At 41.9% G+C, this 19562-nt stretch overlaps 2 protein-coding genes across 10 annotated transcripts; one reads left to right on the top strand and one right to left on the bottom strand.

Moving 5' to 3' along the window:
* Window positions 1-13911: 13911 nt before the first annotated feature.
* LOC117862497 (uncharacterized) lies at window positions 13912-19562 on the bottom strand. 9 transcript variants are annotated; one of them, XR_011898655.1, is made up of 10 exons: window positions 19039-19562; window positions 18699-18779; window positions 18388-18527; window positions 17474-17604; window positions 16511-16607; window positions 15596-15815; window positions 15431-15507; window positions 15220-15300; window positions 14788-15136; window positions 13912-14670 (listed from the first exon to the last, which is right to left on the bottom strand). XR_011898655.1 is itself a non-coding variant. In XM_034745989.2 (4 exons), the coding sequence occupies exons 1-4, from the start codon at window positions 19369-19371 to the stop codon at window positions 17346-17348; spliced, it is 813 nt and encodes a 270-aa protein (XP_034601880.1). In that variant the 5' UTR covers window positions 19372-19558; the 3' UTR covers window positions 17143-17345. The 9 variants fall into 9 exon arrangements, 1 of the variants encoding a protein (XP_034601880.1); XR_011898651.1 differs by having other exon boundaries at window positions 15431-15815; XR_011898656.1 differs by lacking the exon at window positions 15220-15300.
* On the top strand, window positions 14522-16220 carry LOC117862496 (probable receptor-like protein kinase At2g42960). Its single transcript, XM_034745988.2, has 7 exons — window positions 14522-14531; window positions 14610-14723; window positions 14823-14942; window positions 15101-15319; window positions 15417-15532; window positions 15615-15878; window positions 15965-16220. Exons 1-7 carry the CDS (start codon window positions 14522-14524, stop codon window positions 16199-16201), a joined length of 1080 nt encoding a protein of 359 aa, XP_034601879.1. The 3' UTR covers window positions 16202-16220.

Below are 19562 nucleotides of genomic sequence, written 5' to 3'. Positions count from 1 at the left end.
GAACCCCTGTATTAATTCGCGAGACGAATCTATTAAGCCTAATTAATCCATCATTAGCAAATGGTTACTGTAGCACCATATTATCAAATCATGGACTAATTAGGCTTAATAGATTCGTCTCACGAATTAGACTCCATCTGTGTAATTAGTTTTGTAATTAGACTATATTTAATACTCCTAATTAGTATCCAAACATTCGATGTGACAGGTACTAAACTTTATGAGACTGTATCCAAACAGGCCCTTATCCTTCAAGATAGAATCCAATGTGCTGCAATTTGGTATGACGCTATTCTGCAATAGTTTTCAGAGATGATGCAGGTACCTCATGACCACCAAGCCGGTTTGAAGCAGTTGCCTGCAAATTGCAAACTGCTGCCAAGAGTCATGGTGACAATGGGTGAACTATACAAATGTGGTTTAGTTCTATGACATTTAGAATAGGATAACTAATTGAAAAAAATGAGCTAATTATCCTAAACGTCACATACTAGCCACCACCTGTCTGTGAACAAGAGTTGGGAATGGTTGGAGGAATCTTGCTTAGAGGCTGGTATCAAAATACGTGTACAGATGACAGCTACTGGTCATACATATAGGGAGCACCAATTGAGGACAGATGTGTAAAGGTGATGAATGACATGTCCATTTTGCATGCAGCCCTAGTTGTATTCTGCTACGGAATTGGGAATGTAGAGGATGCTACGATGATGTGGCATGAAATGATGCTGGCACCAGAGATAAGCAGACCTGCATTTTTGCAGTTCTCGTGGAATCAGAAAAATCCAAGGGGCAGCTGATGAAAACTAGCTAGAGATGACCATACAACATACTCGCTAGGCACAGGCTTTGGGTGTTGTTGGCAAATGATATTTGGGAGTCCACAGATACCAATAGACTAAGACACGCGTGTGTAACGACTTATGTTTTTATTAATTTCACAATATACATAAAGATAAAAATTTAATATATATCCCGATAAGTTATATATGCGGACAAATAATTTTTAATTTTGGATGTATTTTTCCGATCCCCAGAGCCAAGTGTATTAAAATGCTAAAATGTACTCTACAACGGCGGCGGCGGCAGAGATGAGATCGAGGAGAAGGAATAAGAGGATTAAGGAAGAAGACAAGTGAGATGACGGAGAATATTGTATGAGACAAGAAGCGAAAGCAAGAACAAAGTGGTTCACTGATGAGTGACTTTCAGTCGCTAAAGACCTAGAGCTCTGAGCCGAATACTTTCTATGCCGTAGGCTTCTGGTTGGGTTGCTTTCCCGACAAAAAGTTCATTCCCATTTCAGACGCCTTTTCATTCACCATCGATGAGGACCGGCAGGCAACGAACTGCCAATTGGTAAACTCATGGTCTTTAAAAAAATTGGTAACTAAGCTCATGCATGCACTAACAAATCACATGCGTTTATTTAGCATATATGTTTTTTCTTTATTTTCTTTTTTCCCACACTATCATCTCATTGTAATTAACCCATGGCTTATCTTTTAATTTTGCGAGGTTAGAATTTTTAAAACTGTAGCGCATACCCCCTCTAATCACAAATAACTGTCATTTTCGATTACCTACAGGCAACATGTTAAACTTTAAGAATCAATATATCTTTACTAAAATTTAAATAAAATTTATTTTTTATAAATAGTATGGCTCGATTTTTCTTCAAAGTAGCTTTAAAGTATTATAAATTTTCTATATTTCACATATCAGTATACACGTAATTTAGTTCTTGTTGCATGCCACTTACATTATTTTCCTTTTCCCACACTGTCCTCTCATTCTAATTATAGCTCATGACTTATCTTTTATTTTTGTGAGGTTAGATTTTTTAAAACTATAGCATATACCGCTCCAGTCACAAACAACTGTCATTTTGGATTAACCTACAGTCAACATGTTTAAACTTTTAACGCCAGTATATATCTCTTTTAAACAATTTAAATAAATTTTAATTTTGATAAATAGTATGGCTCGACTTTTCTTCAAAGTAATTTTAAAATATTATAATTTTTTATGTTTCACATTTCAGTATACACACACACACACGTAATTTAGTTCTTGTTGCATGCTCCTAACTATAATCCTTTAACTCTTTTAGGTGTGCCTACACGTGAATTTGATGTCCCGTTTTGTGTGCACGACAAGAAAATTCAATTTATATATTTGCCAATAATGCATATGAATCCACAATCCACACCTCTTCCCTCAACAGCACATGTATGGTCCCAGAATTCTTGGGTCGGTATCCTTCATATATGCTCGCACTTCGTGTACCGAGAACAACCAGGAGTATATTAACAGATTGATAGTGTTATGCCTAATTGAATACACACATTATCTGAAGAAATGATAGGCGGCAAAGCAAGAGCTAATTAGTAAGATAATTTTTGCACAGCCAGTGATTTAATGTTTTTAATTTAGTACCATTCATTTATGCAAAAACAAGAAAAACCTCTGGATGCATATTGTTACATTAGGTTGTTACGAAGAAAATAGAAAACGACCTTTCGTCCTATGCCTTTGTACCGGTTACTTTTTAACCCGGTACTATTAGTACCGGTCCAAATTTAGGGGTCTCTGGAGGACCTTTAGCACCGGATCCCTTTTAGTACCGGGTCGCGGGTCACTTCAAAAGGAAATCATATTCAACTCCATCATATGTGCTGTGTAGGTGAGATGGTAAGAAAGGCTTGCGCGAGGTTAGAGGTCGTGGGTTCAAATCCCATGGACTGCGCACGCGTATATTACGCGTGACTTGTAGATTGCGACGATGCGCATGTATGCGTATAGTACCGGTTATTTGACTTGTATATATTACGCGTGACTTGTAGATTTAGCAGTACCGGTTCACAACCGGTACTAAGGGGTTGGGGTTTGAGTACCGGTAGTAAATGTCAGTTCTCGACAGCTTCTAGAAATTCAAAAATAAAATGAGACATGTATGTAAGATGTTGTTGAGAGCATTGTCTTCGTAAGCAAGTACAATGCTAGCTAGTTCTGGTTTTGTTCAAAAATTGCCATAATTTTTCTGGATGTAGCTGCTAGTTTGTGTTTCATCAGTCAACAATAGATCACTTATTTGGCATGCAATCATCTCTTAGGTGGTCAAACATATACGGATTATTACTGATACGTGAAACCACTCTTGGTAGGACGGCGCATCAGAGGTCGATGATATACACAACACTCTTGCTAGAGTTCAAATATTGTTGCATACATTTTACATATATGAGATTGCTTTCAGCCGTTTTTAGTTTGGAGGAAAGGTGATGGCCAATGGGGATCGAAGTGCACCTATGATATGTGTGTTGTGTTCGTCTATGTAGTCACGAGCTATCTTTTACAACCGAACAAAAGTGGTTTCTTATACTCCCTCCATTCTTAAATATACGAAATTGAACCCATTGAGTTAAGAATAGTGGGAGCGAGTACGTGGTCTACTGTAGAATTTTTTTTTTAACGTTTGCAATTATAGAACACAAAATATATTGATTATCTCTAGAGTACACCTCAAATAACTCCATATATTACTAGACTAGAGTACAACACCGATTTATTCACTTTTATGATCCTATGCATGCACGCCCCTGATCTCTTACACACACATACACATATGGCTACATTATTCAGTCGACCACCACCGAGCATATATAATTAAGCACGTGAGCAATATACATAACACTATATTTAATTTAGATATATGCTTAATTTGCTCGGCCCTTGATCTTGCTATATATAAATCTTGCATTGGTGCAGATAGACCTCAGCTCGACGTCGTCGGATTATATTGAAGCAGGCGGCATGCATGCATATACGCCCGGGCCGCAGCATCTATCAGCTTAGCAGCTAGACGACGAGGCGCGTCCGGTGGAAGGTGGCGATGAAGTCGGAGGCCTTCTGGTCGACGTCGCGCTCGCCGACCCACCAGCCGTCGTCGTCGTCGCTGGACCGCACCTTGCGCAGCCTCGCCGGCGGGCCCTCCCAGTCGCTCGCCGCCTCGTCGTCGTCGTCGACGCCGCGGTAGCGCCTCGACTTGCGTGAGAAGCTGAAGATGCAGAAGAACGACCTCCCTCCCATATACTTACCTGATCGGTCTTGCAGTCACTCACCACCGTACCCTTCTTGCAATGCTACACTTTTATTAGAAGCTGAGAAAGAGATGGAGATATTAGCTGCAGCTGCTGCCTAGTGGTTGGGGCGTTGCTGTCTTGTGGGCAAGTGAGAAGAGACCACACCCCAATTTATAGTGGAGGGGGGCTTGTGCATGGAAGCTGCGAATTAGGGGTACATAATAATCAAAGATGCCCGATCGGGGAGGATCGAAGCACGGACGGCCTGGATCGTATTGTCAGATAAAGGTTGAGATCCAACGGTTGCGATTGCCTGACATGATAAGATGCTAAAGCGGGGCTCTGGATGTTCTGTAGCGCACGATGTGGTTGATGAAGCCATCTTTTAGACGAGGAGAAAAAAAGCAAGCGGCAAAGCGCTGCGGTTTCGTTTCCAAGCCTCGATCAGCTTTGCATATTGGGGGGCGGATTTGAGAGAGCGTGATGGTCATTGCAAGTTACCTCGTCATTTGCCTCACTGCTACGTTCTGATGCATGAGACAACTTTTTCTCTTCAAGAACCTGAGATGAACTTGTTTCGTAAGCTGTTTAATTTAGAGAGCTTTTTGCAGCCAAAGAATGACGCTATTGTGAGCAACTTGAGCGTGCATCGATGCACTGAGTTGCTTTGTGCCCAGGACGATTGTGTCGCCGCATTCCCGAAGTTGTAAGCCACTACTCACTCCGTAAAGAGTGTCCATTTAGTTTTATCTTAAGTCAAACCATCTTATATTTGATCAAGTTTATATAAAAATATATCAATATTTTTGATGTCTAACTAATTTCATTAGATTCATTATGAAATATATTTTCATAGCATACCTATCTATTTAGTGTTATAAATATTGATACTCTTCATTGTAAATTTGATCAAACTTAAGATAGTTTGACTTAGAACAAACCTAAAGGGATACTCTTCGTGGGATGGAAGAAATATGCTGTATGGCCCCAATTCCCCTGGTATAACGGTGCTCAACAAGGGGTGAGTTGTTTCCTGTGCGCACTGATAAAAGGGGGCACCTCTTTGTTGTTGGGGCATCCTCTGGCCCGCCTTCGTGGTGCCTAGTGCCTACACTAAGATAATAGCTATAAGGAAAAAAATAAATAAATTCAGATGACCGAGGGCTATTGTTTCTTCTTCTTTTTTTCAAGTGGCCAAGTGCTTTGTTGTCTATTCTGGATAATCCCATAGGTTAAAAACAAATTAGTAACAAAGAACTCACGACCAACATTTTTTTAAAAAAAAAACATCTTCCACTTACTAATTAACCCTTGGGAAATGGTTTAATTTAATTGAACTAAAAACCCTTGGCTATTTGAAAAAAAATCAAAATAAATGCGTAAAAACACTGAAGAAATGTTAAATATCTAGTAGTGGGAGTTAATTAAGTCTCTCATTATGCATAAGTCTCTCATTGCATAATTATTGTAACTGAGGCTGTTGCTAGCTCTATGGAGGTAAGAATATACTAATGCTTCCTTCATCTCTCCAAAGCAAGGTATATATAGCTCGTTCTTCCTCTTTACCTCCGAAGATAGTACAAGGCACAGCTGTGTTTTTTAATTAAAAAATTATATTGTAGCTTCTTTTTTAAGGTTTAGTGCAAGCTGTGATCCTCTATATGATTTGGCTGCCGCAAGGCAATCATATGGCGTCAATACAATACTTCCTGCACAATTCAGTTCTACATTTGCACAGCATGGCTAATTGCCAAGCCAGTACCCACATAGAGCTTAGCTCAGGATGTGGGACACTCATCATTAGCATCCCCGATGTTGTTTGCCCAGTACTAAACATTGCATGTCTGTCATCACATTACTCTGGAAAAAAGGCAAAAAGGATACTCACTCAATCATGAGGTATAACTGCCTCCCATTCTTTGTTCCAAAACCTTTGCGGCTGAAAGGAACCACACGTTATTTGGATTCGTACGTGTCGGTCAACGTACGTACATACTCCGATCCGTATATAGGGACGTATATGTACACATCGTGCCAGGCCACCAGCAATATACAAAGAAATTTTGGTTTTGTTATTAGATGAAACTGATGCAAACTACATTGATGTCGTCGAATCGAACCTGCATGCGACGATCGATCCTGCAGCTTGCCTAGTTAGCTGAAGCAACGGGGCAAAAAAAAAACAAATTCATAGGTCAGGTCAATGTATTTTCTTGTTTGGGCTCGCATTCTTTATATTCTGCCTCCAAAGTAGCTAACAAGCGACGACATGTGCAGGCGAGAATTATTAAAAAAATAAAAAAGGGTAATGCTGTATTCCTTGTGTTCTAGCTCTTGGAGCTCACGAATGAATTGACCAGGAAGATGAGCAAACAATAATGTGATCACCAAATCTTTTCTTCGTACAGAGAAAAAAGTTTGCTGTGTTCAATATTACTTCCAAGATCACTTTAAAAAAAAAACTCGACCAGAAGAAGAAACGTCCCCAGCACTGCCCAATATCTTACGGAGATCCTCATGCTCGGTCGCCTTTATCCCTATGAAGGGTACATCGCATGTGGCAGTAATGGCACATCCTTAGCCCTAAGCAGTAAGCTCTAAAGTATATGATATGAGATGCAATCTCCCCTTCAAGGTGCCATACATCCGGCTGTACACGCGTTTGGCAGATGTGCTGTTGCATCACAAAAGGCACAGGCTGTTGTATTGTCTCTGTCGAGCCCTACTGCACCTTAGACCCTGCAGCGTAACACCTGCCTCTCGCTTGATCTAAGGCTTGTAACGCAATCTGAATCTGAATCTGTCCAGTTGATAAGGGGTGACTGTTGATCGATTGTTGCCTGACTGGCGGATCCAGACTTGATCAATTGTTGCCTGGAGGCTGTCTGCGATCCAGCTAAGTTGACAGGATTGTTGTCAGCATGACATGAGATGTGACATAGTGTGACATCAGGGCTGAATGATAGTAGGATCAGTTAGATAACATGATAAAAAAAAAAGTGGCAGAAAAGAAGTCATTTAGAAAGAGCTGCTCCTTATTTTTTCAGTTATTTACTAGATTTTTTCTGCAAAGGACCCAAATCAAGGTTGTCTAATTTATATGCAAATAAATGAGTTGCATACTGAAAAAGGAAGTTGTTTGCGATGGTATTTTACTAAAGTACAGATTTTTAGATGGCGTTTATAATTTTTCATTCTCGTATATGGTTACTTGGTTATTGAAGGATTGATAAATTTATCCTACAAGTTGACTATCAACAACTACAATAGCAGTAAGCCGAGCAGATTTCGGTGCTGTCAGACTGAAGAATTCTCTTCGTTTTCCCTAAAATGGTAACACTAACTTATGAAAAATCAGTCTGCAATCATCTTATTCTTCGAATCAGCATAGAGATCACGAGATAGACGACTAAACAGAAAAAAGCCTTTGTGGTTGTCAACAGAGATACTGTATGCTAGACTCTCACTACAAGAAAATGATAAAATCATTTTTAGGAAGATCCATAGCAGTCATTTGTGTGCTGAGAATAATGTGTTCTTTTAAGATTATAACTGACTGGCATAGCTAGGCGTATTATCGAAAACGGGTGTAGTATTATTTTGGAGATCTTTTACGGTGCACAATACTAGCATATACTAGTGTTTGAAAAAGACTAGTATGGAAGGATCCGATAGTCTAGATTATTGTATACTCAGTTACCAAATCTGGCTACCACTATCCAAAACAACAAAACCACACTACAGTTTATGGACATAATTGAGGAATCAAGAGATCTGACTATTGAAGAATGGAACTTCAGGAAAGAAATACAGCAACATCTGGAAAACCTATTACACCAACAAAAAATCTATTGGAAGCAAAGGGGGAAAGTCAGGTGGATTAAGTTAGGAGATGAGTGCACCAGATTCTTCCATGCCCAAGCATTAGTTCGAAACCGGAAGAATACTATCACACACCTATACTCTGATGATGGAACACAAACAACCAAGCATGAAGAAAAAGCTGAATTATTATGGAAATCGTTCAAAGACAGAATGGGTAGATCAGAATACACCCACATGTACCTGGATTTACAACAGCTACTACAAAGAGAGACGGATTTACAGAGTCTAGAGGACCCATTCTCAAAAGAAGAAATTGATAATGTAATAGCACAGCTGCCAAATGATAAGTCACCAGGACCGGATGGTTTTAATGGAGAGTTTCTTAAAAAAACATGGAATATTATCGGTCAGGACTTCTATAAATTAGTACAATGCTTCTTTCATGGGGACTTATGTTTACAGAGTATCAACTCCTCCTTCATTGCTTTACTTCCGAAAAAGGAAAGCCCCCTATATGTTGGAGACTTTAGACTAATATCCTTGCTTAACTCCACCATTAAATTAATAACAAAACTCCTAGCACAGAGACTGCAACAGGTCATAAGGTCTCTTATTCATAAAAATCAATATGGATTCATCAAAACAAGGACTATCCAAGATTGCCTAGCATGGGCCTTTGAATTCTTGCATATATGCAAAAAGTCGAAGAAACAAATAGTGGTACTTAAGCTGGACTTTGAAAAAGCCTTTGACAAGATTGAGCACAAAGCCATCCTAGAAATCTTAAAGCACAAAGGATTTGGCACCAGATGGGTTCAGTGGATCTAACAAATCCTTTGTTCTGGGACATCATCAGTACTTTTGAATGGAGTGCCAGGGAAATTTTTTCACTGCAAAAGAGGAGTCAGGCAGGGAGATCCCCTATCACCTCTACTCTTTGTACTCACAGCAGACTTATTACAGTCTATTCTTAATTATGAGAAAGAGTTAGGGAACCTGAAGCTACCTATCGAGGAAGGGGCAGGAACGAATTTCCCAATAGTCCAATATGCTGATGATAATCTTCTCTTCATGGAAGCCTGTCCTAGTCAGTTAAAGGTTCTGAAAGAAGCCTTACACATCTTTTCTCTGTCAACCGGTCTCAAAGTTAATTACGCTAAGTCAGTGATGATGCCCATCAATATTTCAGAGGCAAGACTTCAATCCCTAGCACAAGCCTTTGAATGTCAGCAAGGATCTCTTCCATTCACCTATCTTGGTCTGCCACTTGGGTTAGTAAAATCAAAGATCGAACATTTCATGCCACTCATTCAAAGAATAGAAAAAAGGTTGAATTCGATGTCTATGTTTCTCAGTCAAGGAGGAAAGTTTGAGATGGTTAACTCGGTCTTGTCCTCGTCTGCAGTATTCTTCTGTTCGACCATTAAAATACACAAGGGAGTCATATCACAGATAGACAAATTCAGAAAACATTGTCTTTGGAGGGGGTCCGACCCAAACTCTAGAAAACCATCAAAGGCAGTCTGGCATATGGTTTGTCACTCCAAGGAGAATGGAGGACTAGGTGTAATAAACATAGCTGCGCACAACGAAGCCATGTTATTGAAATTTCTACACAAATTCTACTCCAAAGAAGATACACCATGGGTGACGTTACTATGGAACAAATATTATCCAAATGGAAAGCTTCCAGGAGGGCAAGTTAGAGGCTCCTTTTGGTGGAAGGACATAATTAAACTACAAGACACGTACAAAGGAATTGCTTCAGTTACAATAGGAAATGGTTCAACTGTGTTATTTTGGAAAGATATGTGGCAAGGAGCAATTCCAGCGCAACTCTTTCCAGAATTGCTATCTTTTGCAAAGGATACAAATGCAACTCTCAAGGCAGTCAAAGAAAAACAAAATTTCATAGAAAATTTCAACACTCCTTTATCAATAGAGGCACATACTCAGTTTATGACTTTGCAGCAATGGACTTCTGAAATTCACTTGGAAATACACAATGATACCTGGTCCTATATCTGGGGATCACCTTCATTTTCTACAAAGAGGGCTTATAAATCAATCATGGGTACTAGGAATGTACACCAAGCATTCAGATGGCTATGGAAATCAAAGTGTCAAAAGAAACACAAAATCTTCTTTTGGTTACTGCTCATGGACAGACTAAACACAAGAGATCTCCTAAGAAGAAGATAGATGGCCCTTGAGTCTTACCACTGCGAGCTTTGCATCAGGCAAAAAAGAGAGACGACATATCATTTATTTTTCCGCTGCAACTTTGCACAGGCTTATTGGAGAAGTATTGGGATTACATATATGCACACAAGGCCGATCTTGAACATAATAGAGCAACTAAAAGGGAAATTGGGAACATCATTTTTTATGGAGATTATAATCTTGATGACGTGGAGCATCTGGACAACAAGAAACAACTGGATGTTTAACAATATTGATCCTCTCAGCTTGTCTTGCAAACAAAATTTCGTCTCGAAACTTAAAGACCTCTCACTTAGGATCAAATCAAGACATCGACCTCGGCTCGAAGACTGGATTCAATCCCTTTAGGCTTTTCTTCTTTTTTGGTTGAACCTGTTCGGCTTCCCTTCTTCTCCCTTTTTTGCCCTCTTTCCCCTTTTATTTACCCTCTGTTATGCCTCTTCTTTGTCTTCCTTTTGTTGCAACTTTACCTATTTATATATATATTTAATCAGGGGTTCTGAACCCCTCCTGTTTTTTTCAAAAAAAAATTGTATACTATTAAAACCCTCAAGTGTGGTACGAGTAATACAGTGGAGTAGTATATAGTATAAGGGTATTATGGGAAAGATCACAAGGGGTGTCATCGTAATGTAGTTATGAGTTATGATATCACTTTTCGTTGCTCCATTTTCATTCTTGATTCTTCATTTCTTTCTCATCTCATCTTATCTTCCTCTCGCGTACTAGCGGCGGCGGTGGCAGGGCAGACCTCATGAGCGGCGGCGACTTACTCGCACGAGCGGCGGCCAATAGGGGATGGGCTCGCGCGGGCCAACGTGAGCAGTGGCAACTAGCCGGCAGGGCGGATCCTCGCGAGCACGGAGGAAGCCGACAAGGCGGCAACAAGAGGCGGTGCAAGGGTCGGAGCAGCCGAATGAGGGTGGGGCGCCGTTTGCTGGATCCGCCTCCGGCCTCTTCGACCGAGCGAGCGCCGCCGAGCCATAGCATCAATACGGCCCTAAAGATTATTCCGACAGCCTCGCAAACCACACCTTCAGCGTGACCCCGACGACACCATCGACACGTCGACGTTACAGATCAGATTTCCCTAAGGGTACCTTTAGACGCTGCTGCGATATTGCGTTACAAATCCTTAGTAATTTTTCTTTTTTTAAAACGCTCTTAGTAATTTTCGCATGCAGTCCATATATCGTCTAATCGAGTCTTAGTTTTTTTTTTCTTTTTTGCTGCTGTGTTCACAAGGATGAGCTACTGAAACTATGTGCAAGTACTTTACGGCACTCCAGATCCAGATGTACATGTACATTTTACTCCAGAATATCTTTGGTCCATATTATTTACATGCCTGACATGAGTTTACCCAAATATAGTCTGTTGTATATGAAACCTACGCTACTCCGACAAGCTAACCTTATTTCTAACTCAATCTTAACCACACTAACTCCTACCAAAATGATCGCGTAGTCTGGTCCACGTACCACTTGCAGATGGGCAACTACAGGATCATCCAAAGCGATCAGGAGGAGCTGCTGCCGACGAACAGCCTCCTTGTCGAGCCTATCGAGTAAATCAAATGGAGGCATCAGATTCAAAAATTTTGTCAACATTTAAATAATAACATGGTACAATTTGCCAAGTAACATAACCAGGAGCAAAATAGAGCATGGATCGAACTTAGTTTATTGTCTGAATACTAAAAACTAGCTAGAAAACATGAATCTTATATTCCTTTTCAACACAAATTCGCATATCCCATAAAATATTCCATCTCATGTATGTATGCCTCCAGCCTCTTGACAGCATCTCTCTCTTGCTCCCAAGTTCTGATAGCATCTTTTGCTCCAATTGACCATCTAACCACAATAAAGATTTTTTTTGTAGTCAGTGAAAACATTCACACAATACTAATGAGACTGAATTAATTGCAGTCCATGCACACAAAATCTTGTTTACATAAAAATATTAGCTGTTGCCGGCAGCAACAAACTCATGTCATTAACTTGGCGCTTGCCCTTTGAGAGCATGAACACATCATTTATGTCTTTCGGAACTGATGTGCCTCATCACACTCAATATGCAGAAAAGTTTCTCATTTTATCCGTTAGGAATAACTTCCATGGTCCAAACAGCATAAAAAGCAATCAGGAAGAATAGGTAACCACATACAAGAAGCATCATGAATTATTTCAAAATGACCTGGAAGCAGAGATACTGGAGGATCCAGCACATTGGGGTGGCACGTGAAGGAGGCGGCATCCTGGAAACACGATAAAATCGGCAGGGGCGAACGGGGAGGCGGCGGCTGGCGGCCAGCGCAAAAAGACTAATCATTCCCCAATTAATATCTCAGTAATAATTACTAAATTACCCTTGCTAATCAACGGTTAGATCTTTGTTATACTCTATACCACCGTGTGGTAGTATTGTGCACCGTAAAATAGTTCTCTTTTTTTTTTTACTCTGGACCCCACGAAAGTGATGCTCTGGCTCATTGCTTAGATCCTTTCTCAAGGCCATTTCAAGCCGGCTTTACTGTAGAAAAATAGTTTGCCTGAGAATCAGATGCATCCGAACAGGAATTTGCTGGAGGAAGAATCTAACTTAAGAAGCATTCAAAGGTATTATACTGTTGGAACAACACAGTATCAAATCTTAAAGGTATAGGTACTGTTGAAATCGAAATGTGAAACGACATGGTATCAAATCTAAAGGCGTATAAATGCAGTTCAAGCAATATGGTATCGAGTTCCCCCATCAATAGTGTTTCACTTAGGAGCTTAGGTTTAATGTCGCCATGCAATTTAGTCTCAATCTTGTTCAAAGGTATCACCGGTGGAAAACGTGGTTTTAGTTCCGATTGGATAGGACCAAGGATCCCGAAAATCCAACCGGAACTAAATTTTCGAGACAAAAGGGGGTCCTTTAGCACCCGGGGCTAAAGATCCCCTTTAGTCCCGGTTGGTATTACCAAGCGGGACTAAAAAGGTTAAAAAAAATTAAAAAAAACGTGGGCCAGCGGCCTCCGCCTGCCTCCGCCCATCGTCACCCACCTCTGCCGGCCTACGCTCACCTCTGTCCGCCTCCGCTCCGCCCTCGCCCGCCTCCGCCCGCGCCACACGCGCTGGCCGCCGCTCGCCCGCCCACCCGCGCCTCGCCCAATGGCCGCATGTGCCCGCCGCTCGTCCTGCTCTCGCCCCGCTGCCGCTCCTCACTGCCAGTGAGGGGTGAGCGGAGGGGGAAGGGGAGGAGCAGCGCGAGGATAAGAGAGGGAGGCGTGGTGGAGGGAGAGAGCTCGCGCAGTGGAGGGAGAGAGGAGGCGCTGCGCGAGGATAAGGGAGGGAGGAAGGGTGAGGAGAAGATAAGGTGGAGAGAGAGGCCGTGTGGGACGGGGGCGTTTTGTCCCAGTTGGAAAAACGCTAACCGGGACTAAAGACCCCCTTTAGTCTCGGTTGGAATTACCAACCGGGAGTAAATCGCCTAGTTGGTAATTCCAACTGGGACTAAGGGGGGACCTTTAGTCCCGGTTGGTATTTCCAACCGGGACAAACGCCCCCTTGTCCCACTAGCCTTTACAACCGGGACTAAAGTCTCTCTCGTGTTCAAAGTCAACCGGGACAAAAGCACGTGGATGGAAGGTCAGCTTGATTATACAAGTTTATACATCTAAATAAGAAATTGAAAAGTACATCTAGCAAGTTCAAGTCAATTAAAACACTAACTTAGCATCCACATATCCAACAAATTAATCAACACAAGAACAGTCTTACCAGCAGTAAAAACAAACAGACTGTTGAAAAAGACAAAAGGTTGCCTGGAAAGAGCGGAGAGGATACATTAGCTTACAAAACACTTCCAGATGGTTAGATGCTTTGTTCCATTGGTTATTTTTAAATAAAAAATAGTACGTTAGTTTTAACTCTTAACTTGGCTCATTTGAAGTCGTCAAAGTAGAGGAGTGTTCCAGTAATCTAGTTTATATTTTAGATCATTCCACTATGCATAGAGTTGCAACATTTGTCCGCCGCTCCTTCACTTGACTCCAAATGCACTGACTAATAGAAAGAGTGAAAACTAGTGGACCTCCACTAACCCAACAACCCAACAATCCAAGTACATCTGTACATGTACAAATATACTTGACACTGTTGATGCTGGATTCCGGATTTCTGATCCAGACCCAAACAGATTGCGGGATATAATATTTTTTCCTGCTTTTGGCTTCTTCCATGCCTACGTCTCGGCCGGCAATTGCTAGTCCCCAACACTTCATTGGTAATAACGACTGGGTATAGATCGTGTTGACATTAACTTGCTTTGATCAGAACAGACACAAGGTAAGTGAGAATCAATCTGGTGTTCTTCCCACACGCCCCATAACCTAAAGGATGCACAGAGGTTTGTGGCTTTACCTCTCTTCACCCATTCTGTTCTGCCTGATCTTTCAAACTTTGAGCTCATCAAATTTATCAGCAGGATATGAAGCACTGCTAGGATGCCTCTCTGCTGGGGTGATAGTTGGGCTCATTGCCGTTTTCTGCCATATCAGGAGAAGAGCAAGCAAGTTTAAACCATCAAAAAAGGATATCGGTAATTTCATTAATCAGTTACAATCCATATACACATAGAAGTTACAGAGCTGGTGGCTTTTTACCTAGCAATATGTGACTGCATATGTTTATCTCACAGAGGTCACATTGGTATCCCTTGAGTATGAGGAGACTACCTGCAAGCCGATGTCAATCAAAGATATATACACCGCAACTGAAAACTTAAGTCCATCAAACGTCATCGGCCAGGGTATTGCAGGTACATGTCCATAATAACCGGCTCAAGGTTTTGGTATTTATACCATCAAGCAAGCATTAAGTATATTTTTCATCAATGGGAATGAGACTTAGACCCAGGGAAAGTATTTAAAGATGCTGTTCTTGATGGTTTGCAACTTGTTCCCCTTGTCGTTCCAGGAAAAGTGTACAGAGGAGTGCTTGCAAATGGCTGGCCTGTTGCAGTGAAACACATCGTTAAGAATGAGCATGCAGAAACCTTCCTAAGGGAAGTTACAAGCTTGTCACATGTCAGGCACCCGAATCTGGTGTCATTAAGAGGTTACTGTGATGGGCGGGAGGAGTGCTTTCTTGTGTATGAGCTGTGCGTCAACGGTAATCTATCAGAATGGTTATTTGGTGAGTAATAGGATGACACACATTTAGCATGATGGCTAGAACTCTAGGAGTATATACTTCATTTGCTTCAATGAAGAAAACAATAATTTAATTGCAGGAAAAGATAAGAACCTTTCGTGGATTCAGAGGCTTCAGATAGCGCTCGGAAGCGCTTGCGGCCTTTGGTTCCTGCACATATATCCTGAAGGCTGCATTGTTCACCGAGACATCAAGGTTTGTTGCATGATCTGAAATGCTTCAGTGCATCTATAGATTCACATTTAGTCAGACTCATACTTGCTAATTGCTATTACAGCCGACCAATATACTTCTTGGGGTTGATATGGAACCCAAGCTGTCAGATTTTGGACTCTCAAAAGTCATCGACCTAGGTGTGTCACATGTAAGCTCTGAAGTCAGAGGAACCTTTGGCTATGTCGATCCAGAATACCGCCACAACCACAAGGTGAATGCTGCAGGGGATGTGTACAGCTTTGGCATGGTGCTCCTGCAGCTCCTGTCAGGAAAACGAGCAATCAACATCATGAATACTGCTATGCCAATGTCACTAGACAAAATGGTAAGATCATAAGTTAAAGTAGGATGTTACATTATGGGATGATGAAGTAATTGATTGAGCTGAATCTGTGTATTGGTCGTTCCCAGGCTTCTACGCTTATCCAAGATGGCAATGTATTGGAGTTTGCTGATCCTAGGCTGAATGGAGAGTACTCAACAGATGCATTTGATCTCAGTTTGAAGCTTGCTCTGTCATGCACTGGCCACAAGAAGCAGCGGCCATCCATGGAGCAAGTTGTGTCCAGGCTGGAGAAGGCTCTAGAGATCTCCATGAGAGATGGTGCGAAGCACAACAGCATTAGCATCATTGAGTCCATTGCATAGCTATTCTATGTAATCCTTAAGTCCCTTGATGTCCAAGTGACCATGCTTAACATTTCTGTGCACTAAAGTGAACAGAACCAACTGAGTGGTGAGCAATTTACATCAAAAAATTTTAAGGCAAACCGATCAAAGTACTTTACGCCTATAACAAGGGATAGTTAGAGACTAAATCTAGAGACGGTACTATCCAGACTTATAGTATGATGCAGTTATGTAGGCTTGGACATTTCAGCTCCTTTTCTGTCACACTATACAGATAAGTGCAACTACTGCAGAGGAAAACCAATAAAAGGAGATAAAGCACGATACCTCTTAGAAAAGACAATGACCAGATGATGATAGTGAGTTTAATTTAACACTTGAATTCACTACCATGGTCCAGGTGAATATGCTCTCTTTCAACTTACTACAAAAGGAAACAACGATAAGTACACAAGCCACAGTAATTAGCTTGGCAGACATCATCACTTTGCACCCACTAGTGCCAAATGAAAAAAAAATGGCATGGGTGCCTTGAATACAAAACTGTACCAACCATCCCCACCGATCGATGAAAAAGATGGAATTGTTTAACAACAGAACTCAATGTCATCCATAATACCAACCTCCGTTTCCGTTTATTTGGCAACTTTGACCAAGGCACAAAGCTGAAGGCAGTTACCAGTTTTAAGTGGAATGACGAAAATACCCTTAAGTTAAAAACTGTGGCCACGTAAGCTGAATGGGGAAATTTCTGGAAGAAACTAACCAGCCATGTAAGTGTCGTGCGTGGTCTGTCTTCTTATTTGAGTTTTCCTCTGTTTTCTATTTTTTTTTTATTTATATTTGGTTGATGGTGGGACAAGGTGGGCCATACTAAGGGCAAAATTGGAAAACAAATCTTGGGAAGCGTGTAGTGTCAAGTATTTGGAAAAAGGAAAAGTGGTCAAAATTGACAAGTATTGTGAAACGGAGTTTGGTACAACTTTATTCTATAACAATATATGTTTGCAGCCCAAACAATTACAGGGCTGTAGATAGGTATAGGTGCACTAGCAATCATCCAGTTAGTAACTAATCTAATTACAACATAATGCAGAAACCAGACTGTTACCGAACTGATCTTCTGCAAATATGGAAGAAAAATGCACAACAAAAATACACATTATCGAAGTGGCAGTTCATTGAGTGCATCAGTATAGTCCTTTTTGTTCATCGAAAGGACGCACAAGCCATGAGGGAGAAAGAGATATATGGCAAGGAAAATTATCACTCCGAGATCAGCTTCTTCACCTATGGCAGGTTGAGAGGGTTGCCGCAGGTATATCTGACTGGCACACCACATACAGTACAGGGTGGCTATCACCAGGATGAGAAAGAAAGATTGGTTTGATTTTTCTGCTGCAGACTTGCCATGCTTCACTCTGTCAAAACAAGGAACAAAATATTACAGAACTGCAACAAGGATTTATAACCGCACATTATTTTTCAAAAGGGAAAAGGTTTTGTAAGAGCATGTATAAGCATTTTTTGTAGCGTAATCATCATGTAACATTTGTTGGCCATCAACAAAGATCAGCGTGTACTTCTTTTTTCCAGAATACACAGAAGAACAGCGTATTTTTGCATAAGAAGGAAGAAACACAGGTTCAAAACTGTAGGCTGCTCCCTTGCAGCCTGCTCGCCAGAACATAAAAACTGTCAGAAACAGACCAGTTATACAACAAGCACACAGCAAAGAAACAGAATTTTGAATAATCTGACGCCGACACTTTTCCCTTTTGGGGTGATGGGGATTACCCATTTCCATTCATCACAAATGTGGAAAGAGTGATACAACTGAACATACCCAAGCCGAACATCATAAATCTCCATAACAAACATGATAATGAAAAACACAGACAATAAACATAAATTCTAGAGTTGTGGAGAAAAAGGTTTTCCTTTTATATTTTAATAATGGAGAGAACTATAACTTTTATAGATAATAAATTAGAATTACTTGTTTCATATACAAGGAACCGAGGTTCTAATAACATTTGTAGCGGCATAGTGGCGAGGTGCCAAAGTATGCTGCACCACTTGTAGCAGGCATGTACAGTTAGCTACTTATTTAGAACTTTGCAAGGAACATAATCTAGTTTGTGTGTACCACTTTTTAATTTGCAAATAGTGATAGACTGATAGTGCACTTAAAAAGCCCTCACCTGTTGATGTACACAAATATCCCCATGAGGCAAGTGCAAAGGAGTCCTACAACGACCACTGCATCTGAATTGATAGGAGCACGGCCTTTCCACCAACCAGTGCTCAGGATCCAAGTGTACATTCTAGAATGGCCATTCTCCTGCAGCAGTACAATCTGAACTCAGTAGGAGAAAAATGAAACATCTAGTTCATTTGTGATCGGAACAAATCTCCAAGCTGTTAAGCACACATTCTTAAAGGTTGAACACCAGTTCTAAGCTAATGCATCCTCCCATTCACGAGGAAACATTCCTTGCTGCTGCATGCTCACCTCAAACAAGTGGTCCAAGAAAAAATGAGACAGCGAGCCGGCCGAGATAAGCAAGAAGCACTGCCTCTTGTTTAGTGGCACCTGCAACAACACCAGGATTAAACAAATCAGTCACGCAACACTAGATTGATATGGAGGCTTCTTTACTCTGGAGCTCCTTAATTAACCCTTTTCTGCAACAGAGGATTAAGATAATGCAGCATTACTAGACTACTAGACCTGACATAGATACCAATTTGCTATCTGGGGGGTGAATACCAATTTGCTAGACGCCGCCGTACGGAACAGTAGATTCAGAATGGCCATAGCAAATGAGAGAATCAAACGTTCCAGCACCCACCCCAGCGGCGGAGTCGAGGACGCCCGCGCGGAGCAGCCGGCGGGAGAGCCAGGCGTAGGCCCAGGCGAGCGGGAGGCCGAGGAGGAGCGGGTAGTAGAACGGGTGGTGCACGGCCGCCATGGCGAGGTCCCCCGCGGCCGACGCGGCGGCCGAGGACGGGAGGAAAGAGCAGAGCCACTCTGCGAAGGAACCGAGGTCCGGGCCGAGGAACGCGTTGGCGGCGTAGACGGCGCAGTGGTGCGGGCCGAAGCGGCGGTCCCCCGGCCCGGCGAGCCGCGACAGCGCCGCCCCGCCCGACAGCGCGTACAGCAGGTGCGCCCCCGGCCCCGGCATCCCGCCCGCCCCGCGCGCCCTGGCTGCTGATAGTGTGATAGGCTGGCTCGGTGGATCGGTCTCCGCCGGCCGACGGAGGCGTGGCGCGCGGTGGAGTTTGGTGGTGCCAGAGCCGAGCCGAGCGGAGTAGGCAGACGGCGACGGGGTCCGGGTTCTGGTTTGGTGTGAGCTTTGCTTTGCGTAATCGTCTT

Source organism: Setaria viridis, chromosome 7 (assembly GCF_005286985.2).
Source record: "Setaria viridis chromosome 7, Setaria_viridis_v4.0, whole genome shotgun sequence".
Taxonomy (NCBI): Eukaryota; Viridiplantae; Streptophyta; class Magnoliopsida; order Poales; family Poaceae; genus Setaria; species Setaria viridis.
Note: the sequence above shows the minus strand (reverse complement) of the source record. Positions and strands in the feature narration are given on the sequence as shown.